At 33.0% G+C, this 24000-nt stretch overlaps 2 protein-coding genes across 2 annotated transcripts; both read right to left on the reverse strand.

The window, feature by feature from the left end:
• Nucleotides 1-5251: 5251 nt before the first annotated feature.
• LOC109800077 (zinc finger CCCH domain-containing protein 40) lies at nucleotides 5252-10482 on the reverse strand. Its single transcript, XM_083075539.1, has 4 exons — nucleotides 10212-10482; nucleotides 9569-9838; nucleotides 7365-7588; nucleotides 5252-6415 (listed from the first exon to the last, which is right to left on the reverse strand). Exons 1-4 carry the CDS (start codon nucleotides 10314-10316, stop codon nucleotides 5563-5565), a joined length of 1452 nt encoding a protein of 483 aa, XP_082931665.1. The 5' UTR covers nucleotides 10317-10482; the 3' UTR covers nucleotides 5252-5562.
• Nucleotides 10483-12869: 2387 nt separating this feature from the next.
• Nucleotides 12870-23144, reverse strand: CPSF100 (cleavage and polyadenylation specificity factor 100). Its single transcript, XM_020361884.3, has 18 exons — nucleotides 22910-23144; nucleotides 22135-22303; nucleotides 21851-21947; nucleotides 20659-20785; nucleotides 20462-20577; nucleotides 20173-20267; nucleotides 19932-20083; nucleotides 19587-19644; nucleotides 19406-19513; nucleotides 18582-18831; nucleotides 17847-18031; nucleotides 17632-17724; nucleotides 16925-17023; nucleotides 14371-14502; nucleotides 14243-14287; nucleotides 13940-14107; nucleotides 13651-13725; nucleotides 12870-13519 (listed from the first exon to the last, which is right to left on the reverse strand). The coding sequence occupies exons 1-18, from the start codon at nucleotides 23056-23058 to the stop codon at nucleotides 13418-13420; spliced, it is 2220 nt and encodes a 739-aa protein (XP_020217473.2). The 5' UTR covers nucleotides 23059-23144; the 3' UTR covers nucleotides 12870-13417.
• Between the last annotated feature and the right edge of the window lie 856 nt (nucleotides 23145-24000).

Genomic DNA, 24000 nt, shown 5'->3' on the forward strand with positions numbered 1-24000 from the left:
AAGAGCAGTCTTAGTATTCATCTAGGAGTTACTAAGATGTATCAATATCTTAAGAAGATGTTTTGGTGGCCTAAGATGACGGAGGAAGTGGAGGAATTTGTGTATGCTTGCTTAGTATGTTAGAAAGCTAAGGTCGAACACCAAAAACTTTCAGATTTAATACAACCTTTAGACGTTCTAATTTGAAAATAAGATTCTGTATCTATGGATTTAGTTATAGTTATGTATGATATTCTTAAGAAATTTGATCTTATTTGGATTAATGGATAGGCTTACCAGGTCTGCTCACCTTGAACGTATTAACATTAGACATTTCATGGAGAGATTGATAGAGTTGTACATCAATAAGGAAATTTTGAAGAAAGTGCTACATGGGAGTTAGAAAGCAAGATGCGAGAAACTTATCTATTTTTGTTTTCAGGTAAATTTCGGGGACGAAATTTCTAAAAGGAGGGGAGAATTGTAACACCCCAATTTCCTTAAAAGGATATTTTTATTAGTAATGGCATTTTCGTAATTATTGATGGCATTTTCGTAATTTTAATAAAGGGACAAGGGTATTTCTGGGTTTCGAAACGGGCCGTTCCAAATGCAGAACGGGTCGTTCCAAAAGAGCGAATATGCTATTTTTTTCAAGTTCCAGAACGGGCATGGAACGGGTCGTTCTGGTATGGAGAACGGGCCGTTCTAGAAACAGAACGGGCCGTTCTGCTGAGTCTCGGAACGGGCCGTTCCGGTTTTGGAACGGGCCGTTCCAGTTGAGAAATTTGCCCACGTTTGAAGGATCCGGAACGGGCCGTTCCGAAATCAGTACGGCCGTTCCGGTTGCGCCAGGAGGCCTATAAATAGGGGTAGGGGGTGAAAATTTGGTACAGAGGAGAAGAAGTGAAAATTTTAGAGAGAGAAAGAAAAGAGAAAGAGAGAGAGAGAGAAGAGAGAGAGAGAGAAAGAAAGAAAGAGAGAGAGAGGGAAAGAAAAAAAGGGGATCCAGAGGAGGAGACCCTGCCCAAGTTCCAACTCCGCCTATCCAGGTAAGGGGGGGAGTGAGAACCTCGCTCAGGGGTGTGGGGATAATTGTTGGATAGTTGTTTGTCGGATTGGCCCCCAATCCCTTGCCGTTGTTCTGTCTGATTTTCTATTTACTCTATTTTATTCCTTGTTGAAGATGTCGTTGTTCTGTTTGATTTTCTATTTACTTTACTTTGTTCTTTGTTGAAGGTGTCGTTGTTCTGTTTGATTTTCTATTTACTCTACTTTGTTTTTGTTAAAGGTGTCGTTGTTCTGTCCGATTTTCTATTTATTCTACTTTGTTCTTTGTTGAAAGTAATAAATGAATATGAAATTAATGTTAATAATAAATGAGGTTTAATATGAACACGAATGCTCTCTGGATCTCTGTGAATTCCTGTGCGGACCTTATGAGGAGTATTTATGACATGACCTAGTGAAATATGGACAAATGACATGAGACTTAAGAATGGACTATTGAGACAAACTATGATTATGAGACTATGAAAAATGAGGACATGATGTATTAAATGAAATTATGTAATAAGTTAAATGTTGAGTCCATGAGATTATGAATGTATGACATGCATCATATGCATATATTACTCCAGGTGTGCCGTTGAGGCCGCATACCCACGACTAATAAGGTGTACCTTATGGTCACCCACGACTAACAAGGTGTACCTTAGGGTCACCCACGACTAACAAGGTGTACCTTAGGGTCACCCACGATGTAACATGCTAACAAGGTGTACCTTAGGGTCACCAGTGATGTAACCAGGTGTACCTTAGGGTCACCAACGATGAATTGTGAATCTTCCGTATGGCGCCACATGCATGCATTTATGAGTTGAGTCCATGACATCATAGCATGATAAATGAATATATATGTGATATTTGATTATTTATGTATGTTATTTACATGTGACTTATATTTGTTGTGTGTGTGTGGGCTATTTAACCTTTATTTCTGCACCTGAAACTGAGTGAGATGTTTCTCACTCCCTTGTTGTTTTTGTATATGTTTTAAATTGTGTTGCAGATGATCAGCATCATGAGGATGTTGGTGATGAGGCTTAAAGGCTTCAATTTGGGCATGCTCTGATAGGATGTGACATCGGGGCATAGTTATTTTAGTTTAATATGTTATTGCTTTTATAACTTTAGTTTCTCTTTGGTAATTTCTAACGAAGAGATAACGTAGATAACATGTATAATTCAAGGAAAATATATGTTAAGAATTGTAATTTGAACGTTCTTGATAAAAGACCAAGATGTACATTTTTGTTATATTTTATTATATGATTTGGGAGTATAAATTAATTCCTAACCAGGAGGCACTGCCACCTTTACTGGAGTTAATTTATATTTCCTTTATTATTATTTGTATATATATGATTTCTTGTTTTACACTAAATTGTATTGAAAATCTTAACTTCTTTTCTTTTATAATTTTTACACTAGAGTTGTGATTTATGAGTTACGAATGTGAATCTTCTACCTTGTTATATTTGAAATATTTGTCAACTATGAAAGATTTTATTTACCCAAAAAGAAGAAAAGTAATATCTTATTGTTACATTTGTTGTATATTAATAATGGGGTAGAGGGTGTCACACTACTTCTATAATGCATTACCATTCTTTTATTTATTTAGGCTGTATTTAGATATATTAAGTGCTTGTAGGAGAATAACATTAGAAAATAAAAACATGTGTTCAAAGCATTTATATATGTTGCTCTTGATCGATTTCTTTCAATGTTAAAATCATGTTTAACTAACAAAAGTTACACCTCAAGTGCATTAATTAGTCTTTAATTGTTATCTTTAAAACATTATTAGACCATGTTCATCAAAGAAAGAAAAAATAATTCGTCAGGCAAAAATGATTTAAATTTAATAGGTAAACTTGTACAAAGAGAACGGATGATTTAAATTTAAAGGGTAAATGTCAATGCCATGAACAACAAATGACGATCTATGGAATCTTTAATTAAGTCCAAAATCTATTTCCAGAGACTTATTTAAAGGTACAAAAATATTCGGTAAGGACTACTAGACATTGATCAAGATATTGTATTTTTTGGGTCACACGGCATGGTGATGAACAAACCAAAATTCACAACAAAAGTAGAGATATTAAAATTAATATCTCAGTTTTGATTGAACTAGACTGTTCTATTCAACGATAATAGCCAAATTAATAGGGATAATATCCCTATCACTACAAAAAAAAAAATGTAAATTATCAGATAATTTTTTATAAATACAAATTTGTTGGAAAATTCATATTTTCGATGAAAAAAATTCGTAGGAAAAGTTATATTACCGAAAAATAATTTCTAACGGATACAAATTTGTCGAAAAATTTATTTTTGATGGATACAAATCTGTCAAAAAATTTATATTTTCAATGGATATATCCGTCGGTAATTTCCGACGGATATATCTGTCGGTAATTTCCAACGGATATATCTATCGGTAATTTTCAACGAATTTATCCGTCGATAACTTTCGACAAATATAAATCTGTCGGAAAATTTATATTTCCGATGAAAAAAATTCGTAGAAAAAATTTTATTACTGATGGAATATTTTCGGCAAATTTATATTTGTCGAAAATGTAAGAATTTTTGACAAAAATTGACAATCATATATTAAAAAAGATCATCAATAATATTTTAAATATCTATATATATATATATATATATATATATATATATATATATATATATATATATTGAGAGAGAGAGAGAGAGAAAGGAGGAGGAGGAATCAAATGACTTACAAAGTAACTCTTAGTAAAGTTACTTCGCTCAATAACTCAGATGTATGTTGAATTTCATCAATCCAATTATTAAATTAAAAGTTATTAAATTGTACTAATAATTAATATAGAAAAAATTCATTAGCTTTGGAATAAATTATTTGCAAACAATATAATTAAAAAATTAATTATTTTACATTATTTAACTAGAATCTTATTGACAATTTACTATATGATCTTGAGATTTTTGTATAACTAATATCTGGTTTTAAATTTGATATAAAAATATTATGATATAATTAGATAAGATTTTAAATTAGTATTTTATTAATAGTTGATAATTAGAAAATAAAACAAGGATAAATATATTTATTGAATTTTATATCTTAGATTTAATATGAATAAATATATTAAGTTAATTAATAATTTATTTAAAATGTTAAATTTTAATTTATTAAAAATATTTTAAAAGAGAAGGGTTATAATAACACCAGTGTAACTTTTTACTAAGTATTACACCGCTCAATAAGTTTATATTAAATGTGAATTTTATAAATTCAACCGTTAGATTGAAAGTTTTTTACTCTTAAATCATATATACAAAATTCTATATTAATTCAAGATGATTTGATACTTCATTCTTGTAAAACAAAATTGACATAATATACATTTTAAAATATACTAAAATATGAACATCTTGATTATCTTCAAGTTGTTGTTCAATTTTAACAAAATTTGATACAAACATATAAAGTAATATAAACTTTCAATCTAACGGTTAGATTTACAAAATTCACATTTAATATAAAGTTATTGAGCAGTGTAATACTTAGTAAAAATTATACCGGTGTTATTATAACTCTTCTCATTTTAAAATATATAATTATTATTTAAACTTTTAAATTTATAATAAATAATTTAAATTATATCATAATATTAATTTTAAATAAAAATAAGTAAATTGTAATTATAAAAAGTATATATATATATAAATAAAGATTAATTAAATATAATATAATTATTATTATTGATAATATAATTATTATATATATTATATTTTTATAACGGTCCGAACACACCGAAATAAATATCCAAAGATAATATAAGTATGAGATTGTATAATTAAAGATAACTTAAATAAATTAATTTATATTACCTATACTGAAAACATGCATATGTTTTTTGGTAACTTATTTCATCAAAACTCCACAATTAAGCGTGTTTGACTTGGAATAATATAGGGATAGAAGACTTTCTGGGAAATTTTCTAGAAAATTATGTAAGTAATAACAATACACGTTGAAAAGTGAAGTATTTTAAAATAAAATCTTGAAAGATTAAATATAAAGATTGTTACATTAATAGGGGAAAAAAAAAGAAGCAAATAATACAGTAGTCAATCAAAGATCGAACCGATGCTTTTCCAAAATACAAGGAAAATATAACCCTCGGCAATAGAAAGTTCTAAAGCCATCTACATTTGTCACGAATTATTTGATGATTAGTATAAAACCAACTGGCGAACTTTACCAAATGTTGTATTCGATGCAAAGTTGTAACATCAGCATTCGATGCAAAGTAATACTAAAGCTGAGCATGACTATGATCTAACCAGGAAGCAAGAGTTACAAAATCACAAAATCCAATCATAAAATAACTTGTTCAAGCTAGTTGAGATAGTAAATTGACAGCTTGAGTGAAAATAACTTCCCTGTCAGCATGGTCAGTTTCAGGAAAAACTTTGAACAATAATTAAACATAACTAGAAACATCAGCATAGGCAATTTCATTGCTGCTGTGACCCTGATGTTGATGTTCCAGTTTCAGCTGGGGCAGCTGCAGCTTGTCCAGTTCCTGTCTGTGAAGACCCTGGCTGCTGATAAGGATGATTTGAGGGTGGAGGTTGGGATGGAGGCCCTGCAGAATTGTATGCAGGAGGTGGGTACTGATGATAAGGAGGAGCTGGTGGCATATAACCATATGGAGGAGGATAATACTGACGATGATATTGGCCAGGTGGAGGGGGCATCATTGGACGAGGATAATGTTGCGTTTGCTGCTTCTCCAAACTGGGCTTGTTCTCCCCAGGCCCAGAAGGCCCACTAGGAGGACCATCCTGTGATGGAATAAGAGCTCCCATTCTTTGAGGATCCATTGATGGGTAGTAGCTTCTTTCCTGCTGAAGAGGTGGTGGATTGTTGTAGTAAAGCATTCCTTGGGTTTGGTCCTGGTTCTGCTGCTGAGATATAACTGCCCGAGGTAACAATCCACTGTGAGCAACGGAGGCCTGCTGCCTTGCTTGATCAGAGCCATCTGATTCAGGTTTCGATGTCTGAGGCCTGCCCCACATCAGCTTTAGCCTTAGGCCCTTAATAACCAGTTTGTTGGAAAGTTCTTCTGCTGCCTTTTCTGCACCTTCTCTGGTTGTGTATGTGACAAAAGCACAAGCCCGTTGGAGAACCATTTTGATGGATTCAATTTCTCCATGGGCATAGAAGTGATCCCGCAAGTCCTGCTCAGTGACCCTGGCATCAAGTCCACCAACATAAAGAGTTTTAATGCTCTCATCCTCAGGAGCCTCCAGAGTGGTCATCTCTCCTGCCTTGCCAAGTAGCTTCAAAGCCACTGGATCATTCACCCTGAACATTTTTTAAAGCATGAACAGCAAGTTAACAAAGTCAAAAGCATGAAGCAATATTTAAAATGTCACTAACTACACCATTAAGGATAACATCAATATCTGTAATCACAAGAAAATCATGCAGAGAAAACTAAGAATAAGTAGCACATAGGTTAATGAGATTGAAAAGGAATGAACATTATACCCATGATGAACAAAAATATAGAAACCAAAAGGTTGTTGTCACAAAAAGATGTTTGATGGCTATTAACTGCCTACTACATCATTTTTGGCTACAATGGAGAATTAAAGATAACACTATAAAGAATTTTCCTTCGTCCATGTCAATAAAACCTCTCACTGCAGCTTGACAAGTAGCAATGTACAAACAAAATGTTCTTAAAAGTATGAAAAATTAAAGGCTAAGGACCATAAAGGCAACATAAACTCTTCCATTTCACTAAAAACCAAGAACAACAAAATACACAACTTTAGCCACACACAGAAGGAAATAAAGAAAGAGTCATAATTGCAAGTAAATGGCAGATTGTAACTTGGTAATCAATAAAATTTCCCCACTTTGGGTTCCTCAAATGTTAATGTTAAATAATGGTTTTGACTTGTATATATCTAACCCAATTTATGGAATAAGGATTGATTAATGCTTTTTAAAACACAGCTCCTACATGCAGAACTATACAAGAGTTCACTGGAAAACGAGAGAAAAACTGCAAGCTTGTTATCTTAGCTATGCATCAGGTCATCACACAGAACAACCACGGAGGAACTAAATGAATGCCAAATAAATCAACAACCAAGTCCATCACAGTAATGAAAAAAACTTGAGTCGCTGCCCAGCACCAATGACAATATGTAGAAATACTAAAGAAGAATAAAAAAAAGTTATTGAAAGAGAGATCAAGTAAGAAGTCATAAACAAATAAGGAAGTCATTTTAACCATACATACCCATAATAACGGTCTTTAATATTTTGTTGAGACAATTCCCCAGTTACAGGCATCTCATGTCTATAAGGGCACTCAGCTCCTCTGGTACATTCACCCCTTATGTAGAAACTGCAAATATGCGCCCGATTTCTTTTGTAATATGGTGTAGTCCTTTGAAGCTTCAGGATAGTATCATTTGGCCGTACTTTACCATAAGAGGATTCATAATCTATACCAGCTCTAGCCTGCAAAAATATTGATAAGGAAAATTTTAAATTCTAATAGCTGCTGTCAAATGAGATTATGCAATGTGAAAATCAGAGTGCCATGGGTGAGGATTTCTGCATGTAATAAAGTAAATAACTTTATTGCTCCTCAAATGGATGTTATGGCTCTTTGAAAGAAAATGAGCAGTTAGAGGCAATAAAAATAACTCCAAAATATTACAAAAAAAACGATGAAAGTCACAAAAATAACAATTTACTCACAACTACATATGGATTGACCCTAAAATCCTCACTACTATGAAGTTTATTCTTTTAAAATGTAAATCCTGATAACGATCGAACATGGTATATCACTTCGAGTGGAAAGTATGGAAAACTGGAATTGAAATAAACGATAAACCAAAAGGCAGCATTAAAGAATGTCAGAGTTGAACATATACACTAGTGTATCCAATCAGATCAAAAAAGGCAGCTAAGAGGTTTGTGCATTATGCAGATGAGCACACCCAGATTAAGAGGAAGTACAAGGATCAAGCCAACTTATCAGGAGATGATCATTTGTCATCCAAAACAAGAAGTTCAATAAATTGATGGTGGGTAATGAGAATATAATTCCAAGCCAAGAATAAAAAGTTAGAAGGAAGGAGGGGAATAGTACACATATTGAGTACTAAATTATTGTTATTAAGTTACAAAAAAATCAATATTTTTTTAACAACAAAAACCTTTTCAGTACAGTTTGAGCAAAAAATAGAAGCCAAAACAAAGGGAAAGGTGAATGTGAGTGTGACTTGTCTCCTCGGAACATTTTTTTATGCCTGGCTTTAATGGTTTGGTAGAAGCAAAGGCAAAATATGTATGGCAACGAGCATCGATGTCAAAGGAAAAAGAAAGTGGTTCCATCATCCAACAAGGCAGAACATATTGCAGCAGCAAGTGTTCTTGATTACAGTCTAAAAAAATACATGCACAGACATGGAGGTAAATCAGAATGATGCAATTGAAATCCTATGCAACAGAAAATCCATTTTGCAATTGCAAACAATCCATCACATGGCAGTAAGATCCAAGTATTTTTCCATCAATGGCCATTTCATATGCAATGTAATATCAGAGTAAAAAAAGAAAACAAAAATAAAGCTCAAGTATTGCAGGATGTAAAAACTAAGAACGTTGATACTTTCACAACAGCGTTACCAATAAAGACCATGGTTTGAGAAGCAATAAAGTCTGTGAGAATAAATCACAGGAAAGAATGTTTAGGAGGGTTATTTTCAGCATACTTTGAAGAAGATAAAAGTACCCTAGAATCTGTACTTAATGCCAACAATTTGTGACAGTGTGCAGCTTCAGCAGTCTTAAGGGTCTCTTTTTTCTGCCTTGTTGGATTTTAGGACAGGTTTAAGTTTATGGTTTGTCTTTGGTGCTCTGCTAATGGCTGCTTTGTGGGAGTTACCATTACCAACATGCAAAAAGAGAGAGACTAGGTGGTCTTGTTCTTTCTTGATTGTTATGTTTTCCCTAGACCTAGTTATACTTCACTTCTTTTCACTATTTCTCTCCAGGAAGACATGTTCTATTGAGTAAAAAATGGTGTCTAAAATCTACATGTGTCAGGATATTCATAATTTTCATGCACTAGATTTACTAACAATAAGGTTTCATTGTGATGGATTTTAAGACATGAGACAATTCAAACAATTCTGGTTCGAGCAATAAAATTTCAGTAACTGCAGTCCAGAGGTGAAACTCATCATAGAAGCAATTGCAAAGGTGTGTGAATCTGAACTTCCCATAATAAGAATTAAATATGACATATCTCGTCAGTCGAAGTATATTTTTTATGTGCAAATTGAAACAATAACCATAACCATAGAAGCAAACAATTAGAACCTTGATTCTTAAAACAATAACAAGGGCAAAACACCACTATTATCCAATCATCAATTAGGTTCAACTATCTTCAACTATAAACTGGTTAACATAGAGAAAACTTACCCTGCGGTCATGCTCTTCAGCAAAATACTCCCTATTAACATCACTCTTTGGAATGGCATCATTGGAATCGATACTAAGAGCCGTGTCCCGAACTTGAACTGGTAGTCCATATTCAAGATCCAGAAGGCACACTTGACAGACATTTTTCAATTTACTACATGTCTGGCAGATCTCAGTTTTCTTATATCTTGCATCTCGACCAGGTCTCCATCTAAAAACAGTGAAAGGCCTTGTACAAATTTTGCACTCCTTGTCATACTCTGCTCTTGTCTGCACCCAAAGATAATCATAACGAAAAACAATTAAACAAACAGGATTCCCACAATCATCTTAAACAAAACACTATGAAATCAAAAAAATTATCAAGAATGCACATTCATGCCATAGTTATTCATAGTACAGCACTAATATCACATAACGACAGTTTCAACAGATTCATTCTTCAGCTCTTGATAGCTGTTCACATGACGAGGTTCCATACACCAAAACCTAACCCATGTGTCTCTTAAACCCTAAATTCCCCAAAAAACACACAAGACTCACTATTATTCAAGAGATTCATTATGATAGAATGGTCTAGCATGCAATCTGATGATGAAATAAAATAGAAAAGCGAAAGGAGCGAAGAAGAAAGGAAAGGAACCATTCGAACGTAGGGGCTGTCGCCGAGGCAGGATTCGCAGATGATGGGGAAATCGGAGCGCTCCCAACCGTCGGCTTCGTGGTCTCGGAGCAACCTATGCGCCATGATTAGGGTTTCAACAACAATAACACCTTATTTATTCCTAACACCAAAATCAAACAACAACACCACCAACTACACAACCATAGAGGCGCTGGCTCGCTACCTTCATGCGCTTCACGGCTGAGGAACCAAAAATACAAGCCACGCCTTCACTGCCCTTTTAATATATATATCAATATCTAATAGTTATATACATTAAATATTCCTTATACTTTAATTGGTCGTATATACTATATATATATATATATACACACCAGATTTTGAACCATGTGATTAGGGGTAAAAACTTTTGAAATTACATCTGTTCTGATAGCGTAAAAGACCCACTTGATGACTCATTATATTTTAAAAAATAATTAAAAATATATAAATTTATAACGATAGATAAAACCGATACGATATTTTCATGTACACATTTGGTTATATTTTTCTTATCCTTTTCATCGCTTTATCTTTTATATTTTCTTTTATTACAAAAAAAAAATTAATAATTTTTATTTATTATATTAATTTAATAGTTAATTAATTAATATTACATTTGTAATGTCCAATTTATATAATAATAAATATATTTTTCCCATATAATATTATCATAATTATATCATTAATAATATTTTTGATAAGGATAAAGAAGATTTTATGAATTCATTACATGACATATCATTCTAAAAATATTTATAAATAAGTACTATTTTATACGTTTCATTTCTTCCACCTTTACATTAATAATGAAAATAAATTTACAATTTGACTAGTATGATTGACATAAAGAAAAATATATGAATGTAATCATATGTCTTCAAAACATATAAGAGTTGGAAATAACATCTACATCTCAATTCTCTTCAAGATAGACAACAGTAATAACAACTGTAAAATGTCCTGAAATCTATGTAGATCCATCTATTTTGTAATATATTTAATTTTAAAAACAAAAAAAAGTGAGGAATGAGAACAATATTCAATAAATATAATAATTCAAAAGAATGTACAAAATTATTTATAATCAATATTGAACACACACATATATAATCAATATTGAACACACACACACAAACACACATATATATATATATATTAAATTTTCATGTTACAATAAAATTTGAATTATAATTGTAGTGACTAGTCAGGATAAATGAACATCATCATAATATCAACCAACAAAAAGATATTTCACCTTAACCAACAAGAGGATATTTCACCTTCATTTCTTACTCATTTAAATCCTCAAGGTCAAACCTCCAGCTACAAATAATTCAAACTTTATCTTCTATGGTCATAGAATAATATTTATTTTCATAAATACATGAAGAAATAATAACAAGACAAGTCCAAGATATCAAAATTATATTATAATTGATTATAAAATGTATTTACATTAAATAAATTTGAATAATATTTACGTAAAAAGAATATATTAAGAATCTCAATCATATAAATGAAAATGATAATCATTATAAAATAATGAAACACATTATTAATTCTTATGGATAAAAATAAATATCATAAGTTGAACAAATAAATGAGGTTAAAGACACCTCACTAAACAGATACAAATAAAAATAACATAAATAAGTCAACAAAATAGTATTAAACTTTTAAAAGAGATAATGTTCTCATTTCCCTATCTCAGAACATCGACTTCAAGATCATTTTCCTACTCACTTTTTCTCTCTTTCCCTCTTTCGTTCTCTTTCTTTCTCTCTCTCTCTCTTTCTCTTTCTCTCTCAAAGTTTTCACTTCAGTCTGTTATAATTTTTCACAACCCCTCCTTCCTATTTATAGAAGTCTGGATTGACCAGAATGGCCCGTTCTGAATCCGGAACGGGCCGTTCTAGATCCATTTCGTGATGTGCAAAATTTACAACTAGAACGGTCCGTTCTCAAGACCAGAACGCCCCGTTCTGGAATTGATATTTATTCACAATGACCATAATTGGAACGTCCCGTTCTCAACTATGGTCTTCAGGTACTTTAAGTAGCTTGAAACGACCCATTCTGCGCCAACAAAAACAAGTCTCTTTAAAAATTTGAAACGGCCTGTTCTGAGCCTTCAAAATACCAAAATAATATTTTTATTATTTTTAATTATAAAATTCCTTTAATAATCTCCATAAATATTAAAAATAAATAATAATCAATTATTAAAATCTCTAAAATATTCTATAAAAACCCTTTTTATTAATTAATAACTATAAAAAAAATAATTTTCATAAATATAGAAATAATAATTAACTATTGTATAAAATTTGGAATGTTACAATATTACCCCCACAAACTATCCATCTCCATTACACACATGACGGTGGGAAACCTGCAGGGTTTGTCTTAGCTTCTCTTTAATCGATAAAAACGTGTTAATAGCATTTATATGGTGCTCTTGAAATTAACTTCCATCAATTTTTAAATTATACTTAACAAATAGAAGTCATGTCTGCAAAAAACTATTTCCAGAGACATTCAAAGGTGCATAAATATTCAGTAAGTGCTATTAGACATTGATCAAGATATTGTATGTTTTGGGTCACACGGCACATGGGGATGAACAAATCAAAATTCAGAACAAAAGTAGAGACATTAATCTAGATTGTTCTGTTGAATGATAATAGCCAAATTAAAAGGGATAATCTCTACATTCATTTTATGTCAGTAATTTCACTTCAGTGTGAAAAAAACTACAAGTGGAGATAGATGCCAACTGACACATGACTACCCTTTCAAAATCTGAAGCCTGCACAAGAGGAACAAATTACATTTCCTTTTCTATGATTGTACAGAGAGCAAGCACACTTGAAAAGTATCTGTCTGCAGAGAAGTTTACATTCCCCAGAATCCATGATGGTTGATGCATATCCAAGGTAAAATAGCTATACAAAAAATGATGCAACGATGATTTCTTCATCGAAAACATCAGATGCCAGTGTCCCAGTGAATCTTTTTGTTCAAATGGCTACCAAAATTAACCCGGTTCACAACTGTCCCAGCACTGCTACTCAACTATTTACTACCTTATTTGAAAGACAACTCCAGAGTGTGATGTTCACACAAAATAGGGCAGGGAAGGAAAGAAGATCATGATTAGCCATTGCACTACTCCAACCAAACTAAAGCAAATAAAACTGTAAATAGAGATAGTCGCGGATTTTATAGTAATCTTCACAAAGAGGACCTTCAATAACGATTTGCTGAACACCAGAAGCACCACCCTATTAGAGAAAGAAATCATCTTAATAGATCAGAATCTTGATCATAAAACTGGACAGTCTCATCTATATTAAAAAATGATCAGTTTCTTCAGGATGCACGAAATTAACAAATGTTTAGAAGAAGCACTTGCCTTCTGTGTTGCATCCCCAACTTTCCTAAGAGTTACATATTCACCACAACGCAAAGCCCCTCCAGCAAATTCCACCTATAAAGTTAATGGTGTTAAAATATATTTTTTCATAAAGAATATATTCAGTGTAACACTTTTTTTCACACATGGTAAACAACATTTTCACCCATTTTTCATCGGCTTAAACAAGATCAATTCCACTATTTGCATGTCTGCTAGGGAAATGAAATGGAAATCACTGCATGTACTAATAGACAATCTGAATCGGTGACTCGAACTGAACAAGTACCTGGACACCCTTGCTAGAGAGAAACTGTTTGATATCTGCCAATTTCACATCACCAACAAGAACAGATTTATGGGGAGGAGCTGCTCCGGTGACAGGGAGCAGCGAAAGAGTGTCATTTTCTGTCTTCCCTACTACAGCATCAACCCAAGCTATTTCATAATCTCCCAGCTGTAGTTGAATATATATTCGTTAATGAAAATATGAATTCCCCAACTAGTGGGAAAATGATTGGTTGTTGCTATTCAACATGATAAATAACAGGTGAGTATATAAACTGAAACAGTTCAGACATCAATTGTTTACCTTTTTGAAGAGTACATTACTCATTAGCTTCTCAGATAGTTGCACCTATACCAAGAAAGCACATCATGATTAACTTCGATGATGTGTAGAGCTGTTTTCCAAATGCATGAAATTTGACATCATTGTACCTTATAAGCACATAAATCAGAGGTAACATCAATTGTCTCTTCAATTTGGGGAGCATAAACGTGAGGACAAACATGCTTTAGGCAGTGCTGCTTCAGATGCTCTGTAGCCTCAGCTGACCCATGCACCAAAACCTTCCCGGAAAATCATCAAGTATTCATCATCATGCATGATATTAAAAAGTGGCAAATGATATAAAAAGGATACATTATAATTTTGTTCCTTAAATTAATATCATATATCAGAGTCAACTGGATCATAATAGTTAAAATGCTAAATACTGTGAAGCAATTAGAAAACATACATGCAAAGAATGCTTACTATGCCATGTGTGTCAAATTGATATGGTACATGTATCCTGACACACAGTTCCTTGATACCGAGTTCAGCCTTCGATAATTTAAGTGTAAGATAATTCTTTCATTAGTCGACAAAATTTAGTCTAAACTACTAAATTAGTCTATCAAATAAACTACAAATTTGGCAGGAGCAAATTAGTCTGAGGGATAAAGTTGTCCCCTTCTTGTCTAATGTTTACTTTTTTTGTGTCTATACTTCACAATCATGAGGGATTAATTTATATTACCGTCATCATTTACAGGAATTAATTTGAAATGACTTTAAAAATATTTAAGGACCCCGGTACAGTTTTATATTAGTCAAGGGCAATTTGCTCCACCAAAATTTTTCTTATTTGATATTGGTACTCTAATTTTAGGTTTACCAAATTACCAACCTCGGTAAGTTGTAATGATATCTAGTGATAAGTGTTGTTTATGCACAATTATTTAGCGACCATTTGGAAGCAGGGAAGGAAAAAGTTAAAGAGAAATTATGTTTCCTCAGAAAATTCACCTCATTTGGAATTGAGAAGAGGAGTGCTAAATATTTAGTGTTTGAGACCATCCTAAATATTGGTGAATTTTAGTGTGATGGATTTTAGCTTAAAAATAAAAAGATTTTTTTGTTCTTCTAGTTTTATGCATTTTTAAAAAAATTATTTTTTCAAATCATTATTTAAACCCACACAGACCAATTCGTTTATCTACAGGTTTTGATAGGCCAGATACGGACTTGAAAAAAAAAAAGTCCATTTATTTTGCAGACCGGACTTGTCTAGCTCGTATAAAATTTGGGTTTTGCGGGCCAAGTATTAAACAGGACAAATCAGTCCAAATACCCAGTCCTGGTCATTTGTCAGGAAAACCCAGGATTGATCGCTTTGTGATTGGACCGATGCTGAATATCTTATACTTAATGCAGAGCATTGGATAATCCGGAAGACACGGAAATCTGGAAAATTTTGGCTAAAAATATACAACCATTGAAGCCACATTGCCATCTGAATGCCACATAAGCAATCACGGGGTATTGCATGGCCATGTGTTAACAAGAAAGCGTTTCTGCTATAACTATATAGACCATCTGAGATTTTCTCACACTGAGTTTCCCAGGATCAAGTGATGATACGACACAATCATGTCAAAAGAGAGCCTCTTCTGTTTAATCTACAGTAAATAGTAAATACCATATTGTGATTGTACGCACCCATGGGAACCCCTAATATGCTCTGTTTTCTCTGGTTTACCCTGCTTTACTATAAAAGAGACAGAAACAGGCAAATCTTAAATGACACTGCTAACAAATAAAGTGTTTTTAGCATCTATATACTCAATATTAATGGAAAAATTCATCTGAAGTGGGGAAGGCTATGGTTGAAGTTCTGAAGCTCAAGTGTATTAAGGGGAATTGGACGACTTGCCTATGGCCAGAAAGGGAAACTCAAGGTTTTAGAAGGGAATCAATGGAACCTGGGTTAGGTTTGAAAGAAACACATAATTCATTGTTCTTCACACTTGTCTTAAAACTGTTCGATCTCAAACAATGAAATTGCCTTTGATGGCTACCCTTCCAAACATTACAACCTTGAGTTACTCAGCTTTCCAACCCACAAAAACCCACCACATAAGCCCACAATTTACATATATTTTCCAGCTCCTCTATCTATAACACTAGGACACTAGCCATCTAAAATCCTAATTCCTGGCCATTATTAAAGTATAGGATTTTACTCTTTCTTTTGCTTAGTATTCTGTTTCAATATATGGTCTGTATGTCCAGTCTGATGACATAGTCTGTTTCTATCATTTGTTGTACTCTGTATTGGTTGCAACTGAAAGAGACACCTGTCACTAAACACTATCACTTTCAGTAGGTTAGTTACTTGTTATGCACGCTAGTTGTTAGATAGTTTCTCTTGTACTCTTCAGCAACTATATATAGTTGCTTACATCTTGTAATTCATTCAAGTTAAGTTTTCAATCAGTAACATTTTCTTTTCTCTGAAACTTTTCTAATAGCCACCACTCAACTGTAGCCAGAGGGCAGAGGGTTAAAGTATTACTTTGCTCAAGATACAATAGCTTTTAAAGGTGGCAAGATAAACTACCTGGATGGGGCTGTCCCATTCCCCAAAAATATGAACATCCAAATATAATTTACAGAAGTTTAAATGATGTGCTTCAATTAACTGAAAAGCATCAAAGAGATATATACCAGCTTCAAGGGAGCCACATGAGATAGAATATTTTTAATGGATCTTCCATCTGAACGTCCTTCAAAATCCATGTACACCAACGAACACCTGACTTGCACCTGGAAAAAAAATAATATCAACACATTACACCATCAAATGTAGATTCGGCAGATTTAAGATTCACACGTAGACAAATAAACACTAGATACTAGAAAAACAAGAAATGCATCTGTACATCAATAAATAAATTAAGCTTCAATGTCTCACACTTATGCTCCCCATCTAATGTGTTTCACAGCCAATTAAGAGGAATGGATCACAAGAGCTGCAGAGCATGATAAAAATTAAAACGCACACAACAGTTTTGAATCATGAGAAACCATGGTGTGTTTACAACTCTAACCAATTACATCTATATTCTGTTTGATTTCTTATAGGGAAATAACATAAGATGCCTGTCAGATAAACATAGAACAAAGACACAAATACAATTATGGAACAAATAACTGGTTTGGTGAAGAACAAATATCATTCTGTAAAATCTCACGAACCGATAGATTAAGTCTTTGGGAAAGTCATAAAATTTAATGATATTCAAAATGCAAAAATGAAGGCAAAATTAAAAAGATTCAACTTGGTTCATCTAATCAATTTCTGAACAATAATATATTCACACACTATTCATAAGAAGCAGGAAAATTAAAAATAAAATAAAACTGCTGCTTACAGTCCTCTCATCAGATACGACTTTTGATGGCTTTGTATCAAGTATCAAACTCGCAGCACTTTCATCTAGTTTTCCATTTATATCACCTCCTACCTGATAGAAATAGGAAAAACGATAATAAAGTATCATTAAATTAATAACATAGGGTTGAAGTATAGAAGCTAAACTTACATATTGAAACTTGGAGGTATAGATGTTTTAAAATATAAACTTACATGCATTGCTGTCTGGTCCATGTCTTCATCCTTAATTACATAATCATCTGGATTTATGACTTCACCAAAATCATCCCACTCTGATGTATTCTCATAACAGGGAAACATTGGAGCAACACTTGTCGAAGGGGGAACAAATCCATCAATAAATATGTCCCGGTATCCTCCACCTCGTGTACCAGCCACTACAAATGCAAATCAAATTACTGAAGAAACTTTATAAAAATTGTAAGCACTAATAAAACATTAAAAAATGTCCAAAAAGTTTTCAAGATATGCATAATAATAGACAAATTCATACTTATATGTTTATTTATGGTAAATATGACATGATTTATATTAGACACAAACTACATAATAATATCGCATTAGAAAGTTCATAAAATGATGAATAATGTGTCAAAGACAATTCAATATTGTTTAATGTGTTGATATGGTAGTCTTTTATTTTAAAACACAGAATGTCCATTAAATATCAAGACTCAACCAGTTGAAGACAAAAAGTTCATCTCTATAACCATAGAAATTTTCAAATATACATGACACAACTCAATGAGAAAGTTAAGCAGGAAAGATAATTATTACATGAATATGAAATGATTAAATCCGATTACCTAATTACATTTAACAAGAAAATTAACAAAGCCTTATCCCACACGTTTAACAAGAAAACAGCACCAAATTTATGTTAGCGCTTCAAAAGAATAGATTCAAGATAATATACACAACTCATACCTTCAGCTGATACATGATTATTGCCGGAATCAATGACCATTGGATCACTAGTATTATTATCAGCCCCATGAGATGTTTTCAACTCTTCCTCTTTCATAAGACTGGCTTTTAAAGCTTCTTTTTTAATTCGATTTTGCTCCTCTTCATAGGCAATTAGTTCATCCCCAACCAAAGGAACCCGCTTGGACACAACGACTTTGACAGCTTTTGGTGGTGGATCAGCTTGAAGCATACGAGCTAGTGTGGCAAACTGTGTCCAAACAGATGCAGATTAGTTTAAACCAGGATTGTATCACCTCAAATGCTACAATAAAAAGACATCCAAATGGATACAAAGAAAGGGGTGTTTCAATCATAAGCATTATACTAGTGCAGACAAGAGAGGGAATGAAGAATTCAAGGTATATTGTATATTACAAATAGGCGAGAATTAAACTCAAGCACCATCCTGATGGCCAACAGAAAAAGCTCCATTCCAAAAGTATGATTAAGCTGGTTTTTGCTGCTATTTTCACAGCGGAAAAATCGATGCCCGAGACCATGCCACATTACTTTAGAAACACCTTATAAACAACTTATGAACAACATTACTTTATATTCACAAGGGGTCAAGGACCAGTGTCAAAGTAGGTCTCACATTCATTGGTACATGCAAAAGAGAATGTTTTATAGAGCAATACAGTAACTAGCAACTGCAAAAGTAAACACAAAATTTTTCTCTCACTATTTTGATCTTTGGTGCCTCCAGAAAAGCTAAAACAATGTTCATACTTCATATTGAAACATGTAAATAAAGGAAAAAAATATTTTTTTAAAGAATATACCTGGCCCCTTTCGGTAAAAAGCACAAGATTTTTTACATCATTGGCCCACTCAACAAATATATCATGAGAAAAACCTGCTTCCAAACTTGCCATGGATGCTAGAACAACCTGTGGAAGGTACATGTGTTAGAGTCGGTAAGGAAGTTGATCTGATGAAAAATAAGCATAAAAATTATTTAACCTTTGGACCCTCTGGAGCATTGTCTAGTTCAGTCTTGTTAATCAGAAGGGTGACATTCCTGCATGTACAAGCATTGTAGTTTTTGACAGAAGACAACATTAGCATTCATATAAGGAGAGATTAATGATTCGTTAGATATCCTTAAATTGTGAAAACATTAGGTTTTCAAAGCAAAGAAAACCTTTATTTTAGATATCTCAAGAAACTCAAGTAATCATAGGTTTAACATGTCATGCAGTAAGTAGGTGTTAATAGCATTCCTGAGAGCCAAAAAACAATATATAAATAAACAATTGACATATGAATATCTTACTCCAACTTTAAGTTAAGGATGAGACCACTTACTTCAAAAGAAATATATTTTCACGAGTTTTTTCAAAAGACTTCGCTATGGAATCACTCATCCACTCAAGGAAACTCTTCACATAATCAATTGTGCTGGATGCAACATATGTAAGAAAGTATATCGGGTAGTTCAAGTTTTCATCAGACCAATACTGCAATAACCAAGATCTGATATTAGCTCACACATATAGTGCAGGGGAAAAAAGTAGAAAGAAGGTAGAAGCACACATCCTGAACTGACCGATTCCAACATCAGAATAAGTTCCAACACTCGTCCAGCAGTGTCAACAGGTAGTAATACATTGCCACCTGACCTTAGAGTCTTCTTTAAGCTATCTAAATAATCAACAAGATATATGAACAGAATAACCAAAGCACATAAATCCTAAACAGTATTTTTTTTCATTTCTTAATCAAGATTGAAGTACATGCTTGCCTCATCAGTGAATGTACCGGCATAAAATATTTCAGTTTTCTCAAAACAGCAATTCAGAAAACAAAAAATGAAAAAGTCCATCTCCGTTGGTTACCTCCAAATTCTTTGTCCATTTGACGTCTGTAAGGCTGATTGTTCAAAGCATTGTAAGCATCAGTTATTAGAACAGCTGGCCGCACCATAGAACCTAGAACAGTTCCATTCAAATGCCTAATAAAAATTAGATTGATAAGTAGCTTTCTTTTTCTCTCAAAAGATATATAAGATCAAATTTAACAATGGATAATTTACCTTTCCTTCCGATGATTAAAATCAACAGCATATATGACATCCTCACCATCCTTTGTAATTTTCCAAACAGTGCCTCCCAAAAGATGGCCAGCAACATGAGGTGCAATCACAATTCCTTCTCCCTTGCCTAGAGGTGGTTAAAATGTCATTAAAGCTAACACAACTAAAATGAGGGAGGGGGGTTATTAAGTAGTGAAACATGAAAGCATATCAGAATCAGAGGTGCTCTAAAAGAACATTGACCAACAAGGTTATATTGAAGGTTGGGGTCACCATACGTCCATACCCTATTTCATAAAAGTGTTGAATTGATAACATGTTTTAATTCCACACCACCAATCATATTGTGCATTTATATCATTCTAACTTCTGAGGCATGGATAAATACTCCATACCATCTGTAAACTGTTTAGACAATAGGTACTAAAAAAATGTGTTGATTTTTTTTAAAACCAAACTAACAGGGTACTTTGAATTAGTGGATTTACATGATTACTAAATTTACTTTCAAAGCACCAAAATATTTGAAATTGAGGTCCATTCACATTTCACAAATAAATTGATTTTTTTTAAATCCTTCTACTCGTTAACAAAAAGTCAAAAAGTATATATTGCTCTTGCAAATAATTCTAAACACCAGACATGAAAAATATGTGAAATTGTTATCATTCAGGGCTCTGTTTACCAAATAAAAATAATCAAGAAAAGTGAGAATAATATTTTCACTATATAGCCTGGTAATAAACATAAAAAATTAGGATAACAACTCCTTCAACATCTAGGAAATTATCCTAAACGGCATCAACTTTGGCCATTAACCTGCTAAAACTCTCAACTTCAGGGAATAGACCACTTTAAGTTGGTCTCCCCAAACCAAGTGTTTTACATCTTCAGCTCCCCTATGAGAAATATCCTTAGCTTCGAGAGAGCTGCCCAGATGTTAGATTTCAGTTTGGAGGGAACTTTGGATTTCCTAATCCTAATGAACTTAAAGTAAATGTCAGCAATAGAAAATTTCATTACAATAAATAGAGGTTTGAACGGTATTATGGTTCAGAAACTAGCCTATACTATGTGCAAAGTCAACTGCAGGGAGGAGTCGGAGAGAATACGGAGGTGGAAGAATGGAGTTAAACAAAATGAATACCACCACTTCAGCGCATCACATTCTAACAATTGTTCAAATGCCTACCTGAGAGATGATGATTCTGAGAGTACGTTAGCCTCGTTACACTCTGGAAAGCAGAATCAATATCGTCCAGCGTGAACAGATCAAATTCTGATACTTGCTACAAAAGAATGAGGTATCTCAATTCTCAACCTAACCATCTTAACAAACATTTTCCAAATTCTATTTGGTCACTAAAAAGACAAGCACAAAGAAAAGGATATGAGAGATCCAACATCCTGCAAACCAACAAGCACAAAAATCCTCCTTTTAACAGCAAAACCAAACAAACTAGAATGGAATTCCACCTTTCTTGAGAGGTATTGGTCATACATAGTGAGAAGGCCCAATCTGTAGACAGGTTCAGTTGAATAAACAGGGGCCGATAGTCCAAGCTGCTTCATGGCATAAGGGAGTGCACCAAGGTGAAGTGTATCCGGATGTGAAAGCAAGACTGCATCTATGGTTGATGCTACCCTACATGCCAACCACACAACCTCAACAAGAAATCATAGGTAACAACAAAACACAAACATGCCCAAAACACAAGTTTCATTGTCATTCATAATTATAATCCCGTCCCACAAAATAAATAAATAAATAAGTAAAACTACTATTCTTTTCTTCTTCTTTCTAGTTCTATGGCCTCAACAACAATTCTTAGGAACTGAAAATCACAAAATATTTTGAAACAATGAAGGGGGGTTTGAGACAAATATACCCACATAATAAAAATCAATCTTTCCACCACAAACATGCCTTAAACATCAATTTCATTTCCATTCACAATTATAACCCCACCCCATAACAACAACAACAAAAAAACATTTTTTTTTTCTTTTTTCTAGTTTCTATTGCCCCAACTATAACTCCACTACGTCACTAGCCAATACTTTGGAGCTGAAAACCACATCACATTATGAAGCAATGAAGGGGGTTTGAAACAAAGATACCCACATGAAAGAAAAAAAAAATCAATCTTTTTAGGCTCCCTTAGAAAGGGTAGATCATAAAATGCAAGAAAAGATAATAATAATAAAAAATAAAAATAAAAATAAAAAAGGGTTTGGTTGAGAGAGAGACCTAGAGAGGGGTTGAAGGAGGGAAGGGTCGAAGTGGTCGTTCCAGCCACAGTCAACAAGGAAGTTGAAGGTATCAATGGAGACCAAATAAGAGAGAGGATTCTCATTGTACACTCCACACAGAGGCGTTACCTGCACTGATGTTCCCATCTGAACTCTCTCAACTCGTGCTTCCTCTCTCGCGACTCAAACCACAAAGGGGTTTATGTTTATGGGGGAGAGAGGGAGGGGGAAAATGCAAATGGCTTTTTCTTAAACAAAATAAAATAAAAATGCATAAATTATGTGAAAACATTAAATGCGTTAATAAATAATGTTTTAATAAGGTAGTAAGATTTTATCAAATAGTTTTTTTTTTTAATATTTTACCAAATAGTCTACTTGACTACTTCAGTTGGTTAGAGACATTTGAGGAGAGATGTATTTATATATTAAACTTAAAAAATAATTTAAATATACTTACAGTATAAAAAAAAAAAAAGTTACATTATTATCTAATAATATTAAATTATCATGTATTTTTTAAACAACTATCATGCTATATTAAAATTATAGAATTTCGTAAAAAATTGTTAAGCTAAAAATTGTTCCTAACATGTTTGCACATGTTACAAATTTATGTGAATTGATCTAACAAATGTTGGTTCAGTTGGTAAGGAAATGACTCATATCTTAAAAGGATGTGGGTTCAATTACTCTCAATGTAAGGATTTTATTAGTTAGTAAACTATAAATACTTATATAAGTGTTGATAGAGCCTTGAGGTGTGCCCTAACCCTAGTGAGCTCCCAGGACCAAATTCACTTAAACCTTATTTATACCAACATTTTTTGTGTGCATGGATTGATGTATGTGGTCCACATGTTGTGTGGGTCCTATGTTTTATGGTCTTCGTAAGAAATCGTTCAAGTATAAAATAAAATGTATAATTCATACAAAATAAAAACTCAAACTCACACCCCCAAATTTTTCAACAATTCAACTTATCACCAAACCAATTAGGCTATTATTTTAGTATGCGACAAAAATAATATATATATATATATATATATATATATATATATTATACATATAAGTTCATGCGGTTCAACT

Source organism: Cajanus cajan, chromosome 1 (genome assembly GCF_000230855.2).
Source record: "Cajanus cajan strain Asha chromosome 1, NIPB_CcT2T_4, whole genome shotgun sequence".
NCBI classification, from domain to species: domain Eukaryota; kingdom Viridiplantae; phylum Streptophyta; class Magnoliopsida; order Fabales; family Fabaceae; genus Cajanus; species Cajanus cajan.

What these genes read in the sequence shown, in the direction of transcription:
- LOC109800077 (XM_083075539.1), bottom strand. Translation starts at nt 10,316, where the DNA reads ATGGCGCATAGGTTGCTCCGAGACCACGAAGCCGACGGTTGGGAGCGC. An exon ending in ACAGCCCCTACGTTCGAATG is followed by an intron (nt 9,839 to 10,211) that starts GTTCCTTTCCTT and finishes CTTTGGGTGCAG; the next exon opens with ACAAGAGCAGAGTATGACAA. An exon ending in ATTAAAGACCGTTATTATGG is followed by an intron (nt 6,416 to 7,364) that starts GTATGTATGGTT and finishes AAAAATGTTCAG; the next exon opens with GGTGAATGATCCAGTGGCTT.
- CPSF100 (XM_020361884.3), bottom strand. Translation starts at nt 23,058, where the DNA reads ATGGGAACATCAGTGCAGGTAACGCCTCTGTGTGGAGTGTACAATGAG. An exon ending in AATGGACAAAGAATTTGGAG is followed by an intron (nt 20,268 to 20,461) that starts GTAACCAACGGA and finishes TTGATTATTTAG; the next exon opens with ATAGCTTAAAGAAGACTCTA. An exon ending in CTGATTTATGTGCTTATAAG is followed by an intron (nt 14,288 to 14,370) that starts GTACAATGATGT and finishes TTCTTGGTATAG; the next exon opens with GTGCAACTATCTGAGAAGCT.